Below are 16,192 nucleotides of genomic sequence, written 5' to 3'. Positions count from 1 at the left end.
TGGAACAAATTTGTAATAGAAGTCAGGCCACCTTAGCTGGCTTCTACTCCTCCACCAAAAAAACCTGAATTGCAACAGATGAGGAAGGTGGAGGGACAGGGAAGAATCTAATATGTGGTATAGTCATAGTCCATCACATGAGGAATTGCTACACCCTTTTGAGGGGTGGGGGTGGAGAGGTGAATATCAGTAATGTGTGAACACAAGTAGCAGATACTTTTACCTCCACACCTGGTTCATCTCTTTACTCCAAATATATTCTTCCACCCTGTTCTTGGAAGCAGCTGTTGAGGAGGAATACCAACTGATGGCTGGTAGGCATAAGGCTAAGCAGAGTGAAGGGTGTGTGGGTTGAGAACCCACACTCCCGTGCTGCCTCTTCTCCCTCTCTCTACACTAGTAGGCTCATGTGTCCCTCTTAGACAGAGTTTTTGGCTGCTGCACACACAGATGTTTATTGTTTTCCAAGCTCCCTGGTGTCAAACATGCAGGCTCAGGGGGCTAGCAGGCTAAGATGAAGCTCCTCTCTACTTGGTCTTCTTATCATAGGTGCCAGAACCCTTGTAACCACTCACATAGCCTGTGTTGTCAGTCATCTCTTCCCGTCCAGCAATGCCCTTGCCCTTGCCACTCTCATCAAAGCGCTCCTTGTGGGTGCCGGTGTACTTGTTGGTGTCTGTCAAACGGTCCACTGCACCCACTGCTGTTGCTTTCTGCAAGCCAGAGGATGGATTTGAGCCCTCTTCCTTTCCTTACACTGTCATATCCATTCCCCAAAGATGGCCAGAGATACTTAGAACAAGTGCTCGGAGCTCTTGCTCTGCCACTGGCATGGGGTGCTGCTTTCTTAGGGCCCAGATACAGCTGTGGGCAGGAACTCTGGTAAGAGCCATTCACTCATGGGGGAGGAGGAGTGTGGTGTGGGAATGAACGTGGCATGTGCAGAGGGAGGGTGGGTTTTTTTTGTTTCCAGAGGAGTTATTCTGACTAGGCTACTGCCAGAGGACTTCACTCCCAGTCCCTGACCCAATATCCATTGTAGAAAGAGCTTTTAGTTCAGATGGGACAATTAAAAAAGGGAGTAGGTGAGAGGCAGGAGGCCTGAGATTAAACCCTAAATAAGAACTGGAAGAGGAGTGGGCATCAGGTACCAAATCCTCTACACTAATGTCCTCCAAAAGCTACCAAGTCCTAATTGCCTGGCTCAGATACTGGACACTTGGAAGTTAGTCTAAATCTACTATTAAAATAGCCATGGACCTTGGGCAAGTCACTTCCCTTCTCTGGGCCACATTTTCCTGACTTCTGGAATGTCTAGATGATCTCTAAAGTCTGTTTCTGCCCTGTCTCCACAGTCACACAGTTGGCAGGGTTAGGGAGGGTAGACTGGAACAATGGGGATTTAGGGAAGTAGGGTCAAGGGGAAGAAGACTGTCACTCACAGTAGCGCCAGTGGTGGCTGGGTCCTTGCCCTCCATGAGTCCATAAATGTTCTCCAGGACTTCATCTGGACTCTTCCCTTTGAAGCGCTTCTGGCCCAGTTCCTTCACTGCCTCTTTGAACTGTTGAAACGTGATGGTTCGGGCGTTCTTGGCCCTGGTCAGTTAGACAGAAATCCAGAAACTTTGGAGCATGAATGCATTACCTTCCAAAGTCCAACTCTTGCCTCACTCAGATTTGGCCTCTTTTGTCCTATCAGTGAGTGTCTTGAAGACAAAGAATAACACAGCACCAGGTACCCTGTGGTGCTTGGTAGGCCCACTGCAAATGTTGCACCACATGAACCCTTCCGTGGCCAACTACCTCACAGGTTCTTCTCACCCCCACCCCCATATCTTTGGCTCCTCACTTGACTTTGCTGAACACGATGTCCACATCCGTGGAGGTGACTGTCTTGCCATCCATGATGCCACAGTCTTTGCACAGCTTGGAGAAGTTCTTGTTGTTCATTTCAGTGCCACTGCTTGATGATTCTCCAAAGGCAGCAAACCGATGGAATGTTTTCTCTGCCTCTGAAGCCATGGTCAGCTAGAGGTGGGGGAGGGCAGTCGAGGGAGACACTTGGGGGTGAAAGAGGAGGGGGAGGGAGGACTGTGGAGTAATGAGGATGAGTGTTAAGGTAAAATCAGTCAGCAACAGGAACAGCTCCCCTCTTCCCTGTTGCTCTCTCCTCTCTCCCTCCCAGCTCCCATTGCACCTACACAACTACAGCATGAGTCTCCCATTCCCAGCACTGGAGATACCAGTGTGGATCCTACCTACTGAATGATCCTCTCTTTCCCCCACCTCTTTTATGTACCTTAGAGTACCCAGATGGTGGTCTGACCCTTCCCTGCCTTTGTATTTAAGTGCATGCAGATATGTGGGAGCCGGTTGGCTGTGGCAATGAGGAGACAGAGGGAGGAGAGGGAAGATTCTATGACCTCAGCAGTGGTTATGTGACATCACTTCTGGCCCCAGCTACAGCCCTTGCCTTCAAAGGAGGGGGCTTTTGGTCCCCCTACCTTGCATGCCGAATTGAGCAAACTGCCAACTTTCCGACCTTTTCAGATGATCACATTTCCATCATTTCAGCCAAGCTTACCCATCCTCTGGGTCGTAGTTAAATTGCCTTATGCTCTGCCCCACAACAGAAGCTGAGGCGAGCCCAGGGAAGGTGTTTTAGTCTGTCTGGGCTGCTAGAACAAAATATCACACTGGATGGCTTATAAACAACAGACATTTATTTCTCAGAGTTCTGAAGGCTGAGAAGTCTAAGATCAAGGTGCTGGCAGATTCAGTGTTTGGTGAGGGCTGCTTTCTGGTCTATAGATGGCACCTTCTTGCTGTGTCCTCACATGGTAGAAGGGGTGAATGAGTTCCCTTGGGCCTATTTATAAGGGTATGAATCCCATTCAGAAAGGCTCTGCCCTCATAAAACTTAATCACCCCCCAAAATGCCCCACCTCCTAATACCATGACTTTGGGAGTTAGGATTTTATTTTATTTATTTATGTATTTATTTTGAGACGGAGTCTCGCTGTCTGTTGCCCAGGCTGGAATGCAGTGGCATGATCCTGGGGCACTGCAACGTCCAGTCCCAGGATTCAAGCAACTCTCATGCCTCAGCCTCCCCTGTAGCTGGGATTAGCCCAGCCACTATGCCCAGCTAATTTTTGCATTTTTAGTAGAGACGGGGTTTTGCCATGTTGGCCAGGCTGGTTTCAAACTCCTGACCTCAAGTGATCTACCTGCCTCAGCCTCCCAAAGTGCTGGGATTACAGGTGTGACCCACTGCGTCCAGCCGGGAGTTAGGATTTTAATATATGAATTTGCGGACAACATAAACATTCAGACCATAGCAGTTAGTGAAAACGGATTAATGAAAACAGGCTGTCATTTTTTCTAGTCTCCAGGCTCAAGTGTAGCATGGAGAATCCCACTGGCTTTAAAAGGCCAGTCGCGGTAGAAACTTTAAATAGCTTCCAGTGTTGGGCCCAGCAAGCCTTGGAGTGTAACAGATGTGGACAGGTCAGGATAAAACTGGGATAGACTGAGGGTGAGGCTCAGATTCTGAAAATCTTCAGATAAGTTTCTATGCAGGTCAAAGATGTTCCTCAGGGTTTTCTCTCTTTGGCCTTTTCTCTGGTCAGAAGCACTACAGATAGATGAACCTCATGGATCCTAAAACAGAGCAACGAGACTGGTGACTTTCCTCCTTTTCCTATCTAATAATGCCACCACTTTCTATTTTTTTTCTTTGTCTTACAAATCTATGCCTTTCTTTCCATTCCTATTACTTCCACCCTTATTCAAGTTCTTATCATCTCATAGTTGGATGACTACTCTGGCTTCTTCACTCTCACCCACCCATAATCCATCTCTATTGCCTCCTCCCCATCAGATTAATTTTCACAAAACAGTGTTTTTTATTACTCCTGCTCAAGAATATTCTATGGCTCAAGTTATACTATAGCTTCTCATTGCTAAATCTTTTTGCTTAGCATTCAAGGACCTATACAATTAACTAGGCCCCAATCTACCCTACCAAACATCACCCACCTCTCATCAACATTATTCTTGGGCAGGGCACAGCGGCTAGTGCCTATAATTCCAGCACTTTGGGAGGCCAACAAAGTGAGACCTTGTCTCTAAATAAATAAATAATAATAAAAAAATTAGTTGGGAGTGGTGGCATGCACCTGTAGTCCCAGCTACTCAGGAGGCTGAAGTGGGAGGATTGCTTGAGCCCCGGAGTTTGGGGCTGCAGTGAACTAGGATTGTGTCAGCGCACTCCCACCTGGCTGACAGAGTGAGACCCCATCTCAAAAACAAAACAAAAAATCCCCAAGAAACAAAAAACCTAAGAACCAGATTATTCTTCAGCTGGGGTCATATGGCCTCATTGCTATACACTTGACAGGCTACTTGGTAGCGGAAGGAGCATAGTACCTGGAGTGGAATGGATCTGGGTGGGGAAATGAATCCTAGATATGTCGTTTACTAGCTGAGTGGACTTGGGAAAGTCACTAAACATTTCTGAGTTTCAATTTTCTCATCTGTACAGTGGAGACAATAACACTAACCTTAAGGTATTAGGGGATAATATATGGGAAGCTACTATTCAGTTTCAAAGGGCCCTAGAATCTCTATGTATAAAGAGTGAGTGTGAACTGAGTAAATAATATGCCTTGCATGTGTAGGTATTACTGCATTTACAGATGTTGTGACAGAAACTTACTTCAAAGTATTGATGAATTCATAGTTTGTATTTTCTCCATCGGGGATACTAAAACTATTATGTGGGGTTGGAAATCTCTGATCTCCCACTTGAGAAGGGTGGGAAACTACCGCTACAGGACTTACTGTCCAAATGATTGATCTTAAATATAACTTGTCCCGTGTTTGTACCTTCTCTTGACAAATGTCAAAATGTCATTTCTCATCACAAATGTCTAGAGAGGGTGTGACCAGACGCACACTTTGAATTTCATCTACACAGTGGCTTGCACATAACAGATACTTAAAACTGTTGCTTACTTGAAGGTATAGTGTGAAGCTGCTCTGGCCAAAGGGAAAGAGTTTAGAGAGAGATTGTCCTTGCAACACTTACACCTTGGCTGGGCTGGGAACTGCCCTGACATGGAAGAACCGTATCTTAGGGTAGAACCGGCCTTACTTCTGCCTGCAGCAGGCTGGGTGGGACCCCAAGGTCTAGGAAGCCAATGGATGTCAGTGGAAATTTCCCATCTCCTGCCTTCCCTGCGCCCCTGCGTAGGCCCCTTATCAGGTTCCCCCTGAGTCATCCTGACCCAGAGACGAATTTAGATGCTGGAACCTTCAGGTCCTTCCCTCCCCCACTCCAAGTAAGACTACTTTTGACAAAGAAAATCCTGCAGGCAAAAGTTCTCACTCGAGGCTCTCCCTCTCCCCAGGTTCCTCTGGTGCTGATGAGATCTCTCCCGTCTTGCGCACCTTTGGCTGTGACCCTTATTCCAGCAGGCTTTTCCTTGTCCAGGAGAGTGTTAAACTGGCATCCAGAGGGAAGAGGGGACTAGGAGAGGAGCCAGGGTGCCCAGCTTCCGTGCCAGTTTCTGGGGAAAAAGTTATAAAGGGAGTGGGAGAAAGGAACAGAAGAAAAGTTGGGTGCTCCAAATTGGGGGATGTAGGGGGAGCTCCTTAGATTTGGGGTTGTTGAAGGCTGGGTTTTAGCCCGACCAGTTCTCCTACTGTGGGTCACCTCCTCCCTCTTGGCCTCTTCTTCTTTCCAGTAGACCCTGCCAAGTGGGGATGAAAGGAGCATTGATGTTCCTTGGGTGGGAGGGGTATTGCGGGTGGTGAGGGTGGTGGGGGGATGGTGGTTCCCAGGCAGGAGGGGGCAGGGAAACTTGGGGGTCTTGGGGGGGGCAGTCGGTGCTGGTGTTGCAGTTGGCAGCTCAAGTTCCATTGGCCATTGTTCCTGACTGGCCTGGCGCCCAGCCCCCGAAATGGCAACTGAGGAACCAGCCTGAAGGGGGTTGCGGTGGATATGATCCTGGGATTGGGGGAGCTACAAGGGGGGCAGGTGGGGAGAAATTCAGTCAGGTTTCCCTTTGCCTAAACAACTTCGAATTCCCTTAAGCCACATTGTCTAATCAACTATCTCATTCCAGGGAGCCTTCCTCTGAGGGGCACAAGGAGAGCTCATTCCAGGGTGTGTGTGTGTGTGTGTGAAGTCTACAGTGGCAAACCTACTCAGGCACCGAGAGGGACGCGGCAGACCCTGAGACCATCGCCTGGGCATTGCGATTCAGCGGGTCTGAGCTGGTCTCCTTTTCTGGGCCGGACTGGGAGGGGTTAGCGGCGAAGCCACAGGGTCTCTTGGGTCCCAGCCCGGGACACTGCGTCCTCCCCAAGCCCCTACTCCACCCCCGCAGGGTTAACTCCGCCCCTGCGCCTGTTTACCCAGGAGTCAGAGCCTCTGGGGGTCCCCGGCCCCTCCCCCGCGCCCCTTGAGGCATTGACCCCAGAGTCCCTGTTGGCCATTCTCTCCCCACCCCCCGCCCGCCCGCGATCGCCCTCTATTTATAGCGGCCCCCCGCATTCCCCGCCCCCACCTCCCCGCCTTGTTGTCCAACTTCTCTCGGAGCAGCCGGAGAGCAGGCGTCCGGACGCAGCAAAGAGAGGAGAGGTACCAGGACTCTGGGCACCAAGGAGTCGAAACTCCTGCGCCCTCGACGTTCCCCCGTGCCCCCTTTCGGCGCCGGCACACCTGCCCTTGCCAGCCGGCGAGACCCCCGCCTCCTCAGCGGCGGTCCCGCCCACCTTCTCCTTTCTTAATCTAGTTCTCTGTGTTCGGGCGGGGGGAGTCGAACTCGTGGGGTGTCAGTTTCCCGGGTTCGTCTCCCCACTACCGGTTCCCACCACTGAGTCTGGGGGCGAAGGAAGGAGCCAGAGTGCGAATTGCAGATCCAGGTCGTGGATGGGGGCGGTGCTGAGGGCAGCCGAGGGATCCCCGCACTCCCCACACCGCCCCAATGCGGGGAGGGGGTGGTGGAATGTTTTGGTGAGCGCGAGCGGAGCCTGGAGGCGTCCAGCCGTCCGCCCCTCGCCCCTCGGCCCCAGCACAACCCCTTCCTGAGCGGCAGTTTGGGCGGGGTGAAAGGGGGGGCGTGTTTACTGGGGGTCTGGGGCGGGTCTGCGGGGAGCCTAGCGCCCGTGGGCGGGCTGGGGCGGGCCGGGGGCGGGTCTGCGGGAAGCCCGAGCCGGGGCGGGCCCGAGTCAAAGGCAAGTGAAGGTGGAAGCGGCCGCGGCGGCAGCAGGTAGGGGGAGGGGCAGGCGAGGGGCCGTAGGGCCTGGAAGGCGCCAGCCGGGCCGGTGGGCGGTGTGATTGATCCCCGTCCCCTGGAGCTGGAGGCTCGGGGGAAAGGGCCAGCACGGAGGGGGCGCTCGGTTGCTGCGCACAAAGGCTGAGGCTCCCAGAGCGGCAGGGCGTGTTTGGGGTGCGCGCGAGGTTGTGTGCAAGGTCCGGGGCGCTTGGCACCGGCCACGCAAGGGTGTCAGTCTCCACGCGGACGGGCTGCGTAGGGACTCGTAGGGACGGGTTCCGGGTGCTGGGCCCGGCCGGTCTCCTCTGTCCTACCCATTCCTTCCCGATGGCGCTTGCCTTCGCGGGCCGTCGGGGGAGAACGGGAGAAGATTGTGGGACCGCCCTCCTCTCCCTTTCTCCACTCGTGGGACCTACACGGAGACTGGGTAGAGGAGAGAAGCGACGGCACCAAGCTTTGTGTTTGTTTTTAAATTATGGAGGGAAACAACCATGCTCTGCTACCCTCCTCTTACTGGAGAGCTGTCAAAAATTTTGGGGATCCCCTATTCCCCCGCGTTTAGTCCCCCTGCAGATAGAAAATTGAGGCCAAATGTAGTAACTAACTGGGGCAAGGTCACACTGGGAGTGGCAGAGCCGGGATTCGAATCCGGAGGTTCTGACAGGGCCACCCTCTTACCTCCACATCAGCACCTCCTTCTCTCCTCCGCGCAGCCTGCACTGATGCTCCTGTAGCCTATATTGATTCCGGCTCGAGCCTAGAGAGGACGTGTTCTCTGGACTCAGGGGTAGACAGACACTGGGGAGGGTTAGTGACCCGGGGAGGTTGATGACCCTGGGAGTCTGGGTTTTGGCTGAGGCTTTCCGTCCCTAAAAGACCCCAGGTCTGTCTCCCATGTCATTCACCTCGTTGCTGTGTTTTCTCAGACCCCAGAGTCAGAAGGCGTGAGAACCCTGACCCCTAACCCACTGCATCCAGCCAATAGGAACCCAGTAAGTGACCCCACCCCGCAGGCTGCAGGCTCCTTCCTGTGCAGGTCTGTCCAGGTGCTCTGCTCCTCACCCGCTAATGGTGAACTTGCGGAGTTTATTCAGAGTTGGGAGGAAGAGTCTTGGGAGGAAGAGAGGCACTGGGTTGGTTGGACAGATGTCCCTTTTATGTTGTTTTCCCCACCTGCCCCATTGGTCACGTTGCTTTGGTCATTTTTAGCCCCCTTTCCTTTGAGCTGCCGACTTTGGGGCTTTAATTGAAGGTCGTGGTCAATTGTGAACTCTCACAATCCTGTCTTTTGGTACCCTGTCCTTTAGAATACTCAGTCACTGAGCTACGGGTTTCACTCCCTACCTGAGAGTGTGGGGTGGCCCCTAAATATAGCCTGGGAAATCTGAGCTACACTTCTGCCCCACCCTGGTATTTTGGTTCAGGGCAGAGGAGGGAGAGGGTCTGGAGGTGTGGGTGTTGAGGGTGGCAGTGGGGATGGTGAGTATCAAGAGAAGGGGTGTCCTGATTCCTCTTCCCAAGCTTCCACCAATCAGCCTGGAAACGGAGCTGGGGGCAGGAAAGGCCCTCTGCGTGTTCTAGAGTAGTCTTCAACCCCTGGGTCCCTCTGTTCCCTGCATCTTCCTGTGCTGAGAGAGAAAGCCTGGTGTTTGAGGAGATGTGGGGATGTAGAGACAACTTCCCAGTCTCATTTCCTCATCCTGCCAGGCCACCATGGCGGAGCTGCAGGAGGTGCAGATCACAGAGGAGAAGCCACTGTTGCCAGGACAGACGCCTGAGGCGGCCAAGGTTATTAGAGACCGTTTGACTCCCATGCCCAAATTCCAGACCTCAAAGCATCCCCCTTGCCTTCTAACTTCCCAAGCCTACTGATCTTATTCTAACTCTCTCCCCATACACTATAATTGGGAGTCAGGCCCTTGTCTTGTCACTACACTAACCTTCATCCTTTCCATGTCTCTCTTTGTCAATCTCTTTCTGTCTTTGGTCTCTGTTGGTCTGTCTTTACTTGCTTCTCTTTGTCTGTCTGTCTCTCCATCTGGGATGCCACATGGTCGTGTGTTTCTGTGTGAATCCGTGTGTGTCTCTCCAGGAGGCTGAGTTAGCTGCCCGAATCCTCCTTGACCAGGGACAGGTAACAGTGTGGGGGCGGTTCCAAGGTGGGAGGAGGGGCTCTCCTCTTCCCCAGTAGAAGGATGGCCTCTGCTTGGCCCTCTCTTCTCTCTTTGCTTTCTTTCCTTCTATTCTAGTCCTTTCCCTTCCTTATCTCTCTCCTCTCCTTCCTTCCCCTTCTCTTCTCTCTCTAATCTTCATTATTCTTTCTTATCCTCAAACTCATCTTCCAGTATCATGTTTTCCTCAATTCTTGCTGATCCTGTTTTTAATTCTTTGTTCCCTTTTCCCCTTTGCCCACCCACTCCCAGCTCCCTGACCTTGGTGTTGCTCCTTTTCTGAGCCTAGCTCTTGGTGCCCTGTTTTCCTGCAGACTCACTCTGTGGAGACACCATATGGCTCTGTCACTTTCACTGTCTATGGCACCCCCAAACCCAAACGCCCAGCGATCCTTACCTACCACGATGTGGGACTCAACTGTAAGGACCTTCATTCGTCTCCCACTCCTGTCTGGGTAGAGGCTGTGGGGGAAGGGTAGAAATGAAACCCAGAGGGAGGGGAGGGATCAGAGTGGGAAGGAGAAGTTCTCTCCTAGTCTGACTGTGGCATGAAAGGAAGGGTGAGTTCTGACTGGGGGACACGTGTCCCTGTCTGATTCTATTGTTAAGGTGATGTGGGTTCTCTTTAGATAAATCTTGCTTCCAGCCACTGTTTCAGTTTGAGGACATGCAGGAAATCATTCAGAACTTCGTGCGGGTTCATGTGGATGCCCCTGGAATGGAAGAGGGAGCCCCTGTGTTCCCTTTGGGGTAAGAGTTAGGTCATTACCACTTCACCAGACTGTGAGGAACAGGACAGGTGCGGGAAAGGTTCGACTGGGGAGGAGGAAAGGGACGGCAGTGGTGATTCTGGGAGAGAATGAGTAGGACATCCTGAGGTGGGGGGTGTGAGGGCAGGTTGGTATCTTCCTTAACATGCCTCTCTTTTCCAGATATCAGTACCCATCTCTGGACCAGCTTGCAGACATGATCCCTTGCGTCCTGCAGTACCTAAAGTGAGAGGCCTGGGAACCCCCCCAAACCAGAGTTCTCTTTCCAGCACAAGGAGACCCTTAGAACTTCCAGGTTCACCATGGTTCCTGAGCCAGTTTCAGCTTCTGAACTCAATATATCTTCTTCCTTCATGCTCCCACCTTGATTATTGAGAAAAGGTGGTGGGTTTGGAAAATTGGCCAGAGTCAGCAGAGTAGCCCTAATGGATGGAGGGAAGGAAAAGGGTCTATGCTTGGCCCTGCCTCAGGCTAAGGAGGGCCTTCTCTGATCAGAAAGTCAGGGAGGAATAAAACGGGGTGACATAATCCCTGAGGAACCAGATAGACCTGTCTCTTTCTCTCCCACTCCCCTCTCCTTCATGTCCACACCTGGTGGATGGGGAGCTCTGTGGGTGAGAGAGAGTAGGGGAAGGAAGAGAACACCAGACCAAGTGTCTTTGGTATTCAGAGGGAGGTGCTGACCCCTGGGTGCTGTTCTTAGCTAAGCTTCTCCTAGGCACCAGGGCTCAGCAGCTCTGGTTCACCACTTTGCCGCTCTTTTCCTCATTCTCCCCATTGTTCACTAAAGTTGTGTCTGTTTTCACATTTGCTTTAAGTTCCATTCTTCCCGTTCCTCTAGAGGAACCAGGAACTAAAGCAGAACAAGTTGAACTGGCTCTTGAAAATTGAGAATGGACAAAGAGCTATCTATATAGGAAAACAGTGTGTTGATTGGCTGGTGGATGGGTGTTTGTTTTTAAGACACTAGCTCTCCGGCAGAAAGCTGGGGATAGACTTCAGGGATCTACCCTGACTACCCGTGCCAACCTTTGGCTCCTTGGGCCTTTCTTTTTCGCATCCTCCAAAGAAAGGTCCATGTCTGCCTTTCTTTGTGCCCAGGGACTCAGGAGGGAGGGTGAAGAGTTTGAAGAGATGGGCTGTGGCAGGTTTTGGACAGCAGAGCCCATGAGGCATATATTTCTTTCCCTTTCACAGTTTCTCTACAATAATTGGAGTTGGTGTTGGAGCTGGAGCCTACATCCTGGCGAGATATGCTGTAAGAAATAAAAAGCCCAGATGAGGGAAAGGAGGGTCCAGATTGATTAGAATACTGTTTATTAGTGCTGTTTGGGGGAGGAAGTGGGCACTAGGTGGGGAGTCAGGCCCTGTGGGAGTCCAGGAGTGGGTAGAACTTAGCGGGGAGGGGATAAGGCCATGCCCTGTTTCTCATTTCCTTCTTTCTGCTGTTCCTTAGCTTAACCACCCGGACACTGTTGAAGGTCTTGTCCTCATCAACATCGATCCCAATGCCAAGGGTTGGATGGATTGGGCAGCCCACAAGGTTTGGAGGGGCGTGTGTGCTGAGACCTAGGGTTGGGGATCCCCTCGTATGGATCCAGTTAGGCTGTCTACCAGAGCCTAACTGGATGGACTCCGAACTTCAAGGAGGGAGTAAAGGGGCAGGAAAGTGAAGCTGTCACTTTGCCTGAGTCTCTTATAATATCCTGAATTTTCCTTTTTTCTTTTTTCTTTTTCTTTCTTTTTTTTTTTTTTTTTTCTTGAGATGGTGTCTCACTCTGTTGCCAAGGCTGGAGTGCGGTGGCTTGATCTTGGCTCACTGCAACCTCCGCCTCCCGGGTTCAAGTGATTCTCCTGCCTCAGCCTCCCAAATAGCTGGGATTACAGGTGCCCACCACCACGCCCAGCTAATATTTGTATTATTAGTAGAGATGGGGTTTCACCATCTTGGCCAGGGTGGTCTTGAACTCCTGACCTTGTGATCCACCCGCCTCGGCCTCCCAAAGCGCTGGGATTACAGACGTGAGCCACTGTGCCCGGCCAGTATCCTGAACTTTCTCACCTGCCTTCTCCTCCTAGCTAACGGGCCTCACCTCTTCCATTCCGGAGATGATCCTTGGACATCTTTTCAGCCAGGTAAGTGGGTGTAGGAGATGTAGAAGAGTCAAGGGGAGCAGCAGGGAACTTGAATGCTTGGGCTAACTTCCTTAGCTGGGACAGGATTTGGGGAAGGAAGAAGGCTTACCTCTTTTCCTCCAGTAATTGTTGTTTTCTCTTTCCATCCCTAATTTTTCTCCTTGTTCTCTCCTTCAGGAAGAGCTCTCTGGAAATTCTGAGTTGATACAAAAGTACAGAAATATCATTACACATGCACCCAACCTGGATAACATTGAATTGTACTGGAACAGCTACAACAAGTGGGTGGGCTGTGTGTGTATGCATGTGAGAGAAATGCAGAAGCAGTAATTGGGCATCATGGGGAGGCACAAAGGAGGAGAGGGAAGTCCGGGTAGTGTGCAATGTGCAAGGAATGCAGCATTTAGTGTGCAATGGGGGCAGCTTCAGGACAGAGCCGGTGGGAAGGATTGCAAGGGGCTGTCCCCCTTCTCTTGTTTACTTCCTTTAGATTATTGGACTCTCAGAAGTAAGATGATCTTGTGTCCTGTGTCCTTCCTCTCCTTTTGCTGCCCTCTGACCAGGGATCTAGGGCACAAGTGACTATAGGGGCTGTGCTTGGGGCCTGCCTGCCACCTTCTCCTTTGGTTTCCACCTTTAATAACCAAGATTTGACTGTAATTTTTGGGACAAAGATAGTTCCATCATGGGGGAGATAGCTTATATCTGGTTAGATAGCATTGCCCACCTAAAATTCCTACTCTTTTAACCCCTTTCTAGCCGCCGAGACCTGAACTTTGAGCGTGGAGGTGATATCACCCTCAAGTAAGACTTTAAGAGATAATGCATTGCCCGTCTCCCTGGATCTTCCCTAGGAGCTTGTATCCCTTAGAAGAAGGAGAATCTTTTGCCAGGGAACTTCCTTGTCATGTCCCACCCCATCCTATTTGGTAAATCATTTCCCTCTAGGTCTTTCCCCTTTGAATCCTCTTGGTGGCATCAGCAGGGAGACACAGAAGCGTCTTTCCTCTTTGGAGCCAGACATTTTTCCAGCTGCACTCTTAGGCAGAGGCCAGTGAGGGAGTGCCAGGGGCTCACTGCCTTCTCCCCAACACTGTGTCTTTAGGTGTCCTGTGATGCTGGTGGTAGGAGACCAAGCACCTCATGAAGATGCAGTGGTTAGTAGGGAATTTTGGGGTGAGTGAGGGAGGAGGGTTGGGGTCCTAGAGTGGTGGCCAGAAGAGTATCTTGCCAAGGGGATGTCCTGTTTGGCACAGGGAGATCAACTTTGGGGCACTAAGAATTTGATTCCTGGTAAGGAGGAACTGGGTAGGGAGCTGATAGAAAAGGGACTGGGGTCTGGGTTCCTGGGTCTCTTATGGGGGACGGGTCACAGTGGGCGTGACCTTATTCATTCAGCCTCCTGCTTACTCCAGGTGGAATGTAACTCAAAACTGGACCCCACCCAGACCTCGTTCCTCAAGGTCAGTAACCTGTTCCTGGGCCCCTGTCCACAGTCTTATATCCTCTCTAGATGCAGCTGCTAAGCCTCCAGGGCCCTGCATGGGAGCAAATGGGGTGAACGAAGAACAAAACAAAGGGGCTAGAGTGAAGAAGCTAGGGAAGAGAAACCCTTTCCACCTCTCCGCATGGCTCATTTATGTATGTTTCACTTTTTCTGGGTGGCGCTCTACTGAACAGATGGCTGACTCCGGAGGTCAGCCCCAGCTGACTCAGGTGAGTACCCCTGCCGTCCATGGGATGGGGAAGTGACATAGGATACTGGTGGCACTGGGCTCTGCCCTTTGCCACACATCCCGTCCCCACAATGCTGCAGCCTCAGGCTCCAGCTCTGCCTCTAACCTCATCTCACTGTCTCCCTCGCCTCTTCTTACTTCCGCAGCCAGGCAAGCTGACCGAGGCCTTCAAGTACTTCCTGCAAGGCATGGGCTACAGTGAGTATGGGGACAAGAGCTTGCTGCACTAGAGGAGAGATAGGCACTGACGGGGTGGAAGCATTTTAGGTGAATGCCTGGACTCACCACTATCTGCCCAATTGAGATCATTGATCCCCTGGCTTAGTTATAACTAGTCATAATCGAAGGACCACAGCCTGAGTCGCCAGCCCCCCTTCCCCACTTTCTCTCTGACTGCTCGTGCATCCTGCTCTCTCCACAGTGGCCTCATCCTGCATGACTCGCCTGTCCCGGTCTCGTACAGCCTCTCTGACCAGTGCAGCATCTGTTGATGGCAACCGGTCCCGCTCTCGCACCCTGTCCCAGAGCAGCGAGTCTGGAACTCTTTCTTCGGGGCCCCCGGGGCACACCATGGAGGTCTCCTGTTGAATGACCCTTGTTGCCCTAGTGCGGGACCCAGCCCTCACCTCCCCCAGAACTAACCTGGGAGGTGCTGAAGGGACATTGGGCCACAGTAAGCAAGGGAAAAAGGGCAGATCATGTGGGGAGATGACCTTGATCTTTGATTGCTACCCTAACCTTGACCTTTAACCTGTGATTCCCCCCAGCTCCTGGAAGAGATGTCCTAATATCTCTTAGGGACCCAGACCCCTAAATTCTCCTCCTCCCCCATTTTGGTGTTAAGGTGGAGAGGGCATATGCATCCTCTGTCCTGATCTAGGTGTCTATAGCTGAGGGGTAAGAGGTTGTTGTAGTTGTCCTGGTGCCTCCATCAGACTCTCCCTACTTATCCCATATTTGCAAGGGGAGGGGATTTGGGGCTGGGGCTCCATTCACCAAAGCTGATATGGCTTCTTAATAACCCTTTAGGACTCTGAAGGGTATGGACCTATGTGAATGTGTGTCAGGGGGAGACTTGCTGGTGGGTTAGTGGTCCTCAGGATGTGAAAGAAACATCCAGTGTAAAAAGGAAGTTGGAATGGGAGTTGGCGGGCAATGAACGAGTGTCGGGGAAGGATTGGTGCTGGGGCAACAGGAAGGGGCCTGGGGCCATTCGGCTGCACTAACTTTGGTAGCTCTCAGTGTGCATCTAGAGTGGGACTGGGGAGGGAGCTAAGCTTGGGCTGGGCTGCTTGGGGCTTGGCATAGGGGTGGAAAGGGCTACCCTGGGGCTCTGACCACACTGTATTATGTGTGGAGGGTGCCCTCCTGTCTCCCACAACTTCTGCTATAACAATAAACTGTAGAGGAATCTGAGTACTGTTATTATTCTTTGTCTAGGTATGCCTGCATCATGCTCCTCTTCCTATCTTCTCCCTGTCCACGTCTCATATTCTCTTCTCAAAGTGATATAAACCCTGGGAGAGGGCCTTTGTGGCATAGGCACTTCACAAAATATGACCACATAGAAACTGGCTCTTTTCCAATACAATGGTGTTGCCTTGATATTGATAGTATTTTTAAGCCTGGGAGAGAGGAACCATTTAGATCTTAGGAGACTTCTTATCAACTATGGGTAACTGAGAAAGGCCACAGGATTTCAAAGATACCACCAACATCACCACCTTCAAGAAAGAATTGAAGAGGCTGAGCAAGGTGGCTCGCATCTGTGATCCCAACACACTTGGGAGGCTGAGGTGGGCAGAACACTTGAGCTCAGAAGTTTGTGACCAGCCTGGGAAACATGGTGAAAACCCGTCTCTACAAAAAATACAAAAATTAGCCGGGCTTGATGGTGTACACCTGTAGTCCCAGCTACTTGGGAGGCTGAGGTGGGAGGATCACTTGAGCCCAGGAGGTGGAGGTTGCAGTGAGCCACGGTCACACCACTGCACTCCAGCCTGGGTGACAGAGTGAGACTCCATCTCAAAAAAAAAAAAAAAAAAAAATTGAAGAGGGCTGATGACAGAAGTGCCCAAGGATATCTTGAGACC

General features: G+C 51.6%; 2 protein-coding genes across 14 annotated transcripts; one reads left to right on the top strand and one right to left on the bottom strand.

Annotated features, from left to right (window-relative positions):
* Window positions 1-428: 428 nt before the first annotated feature.
* Window positions 429-2,447, bottom strand: TPPP2 (tubulin polymerization promoting protein family member 2). Of its 2 annotated transcripts, none has more exons than XM_063715467.1 (4): window positions 2,300-2,447; window positions 1,850-2,091; window positions 1,443-1,596; window positions 429-713 (listed from the first exon to the last, which is right to left on the bottom strand). In XM_063715467.1, exons 2-4 carry the CDS (start codon window positions 2,020-2,022, stop codon window positions 528-530), a joined length of 513 nt encoding a protein of 170 aa, XP_063571537.1. In that variant the 5' UTR covers window positions 2,023-2,091; window positions 2,300-2,447; the 3' UTR covers window positions 429-527. The 2 variants fall into 2 exon arrangements, with proteins under 2 accessions (XP_063571537.1, XP_063571538.1); XM_063715468.1 differs by having other exon boundaries at window positions 2,259-2,346.
* Window positions 2,448-6,571: 4,124 nt separating this feature from the next.
* On the top strand, window positions 6,572-15,515 carry NDRG2 (NDRG family member 2). 12 transcript variants are annotated; one of them, XM_063715289.1, is made up of 18 exons: window positions 6,668-7,024; window positions 8,213-8,278; window positions 8,994-9,074; window positions 9,379-9,420; window positions 9,772-9,877; window positions 10,087-10,207; window positions 10,390-10,452; window positions 11,425-11,485; window positions 11,684-11,770; window positions 12,307-12,363; window positions 12,541-12,644; window positions 13,123-13,167; window positions 13,469-13,520; window positions 13,620-13,656; window positions 13,762-13,826; window positions 14,044-14,079; window positions 14,246-14,297; window positions 14,521-15,515. In XM_063715289.1, the coding sequence occupies exons 1-18, from the start codon at window positions 6,941-6,943 to the stop codon at window positions 14,685-14,687; spliced, it is 1,326 nt and encodes a 441-aa protein (XP_063571359.1). In that variant the 5' UTR covers window positions 6,668-6,940; the 3' UTR covers window positions 14,688-15,515.
* Window positions 15,516-16,192: the final 677 nt, after the last annotated feature.

This window comes from Pongo abelii, chromosome 15 (genome assembly GCF_028885655.2).
Source record: "Pongo abelii isolate AG06213 chromosome 15, NHGRI_mPonAbe1-v2.0_pri, whole genome shotgun sequence".
Lineage (NCBI taxonomy): Eukaryota > Metazoa > Chordata > Mammalia > Primates > Hominidae > Pongo > Pongo abelii.
Note: the sequence above shows the minus strand (reverse complement) of the source record. Positions and strands in the feature narration are given on the sequence as shown.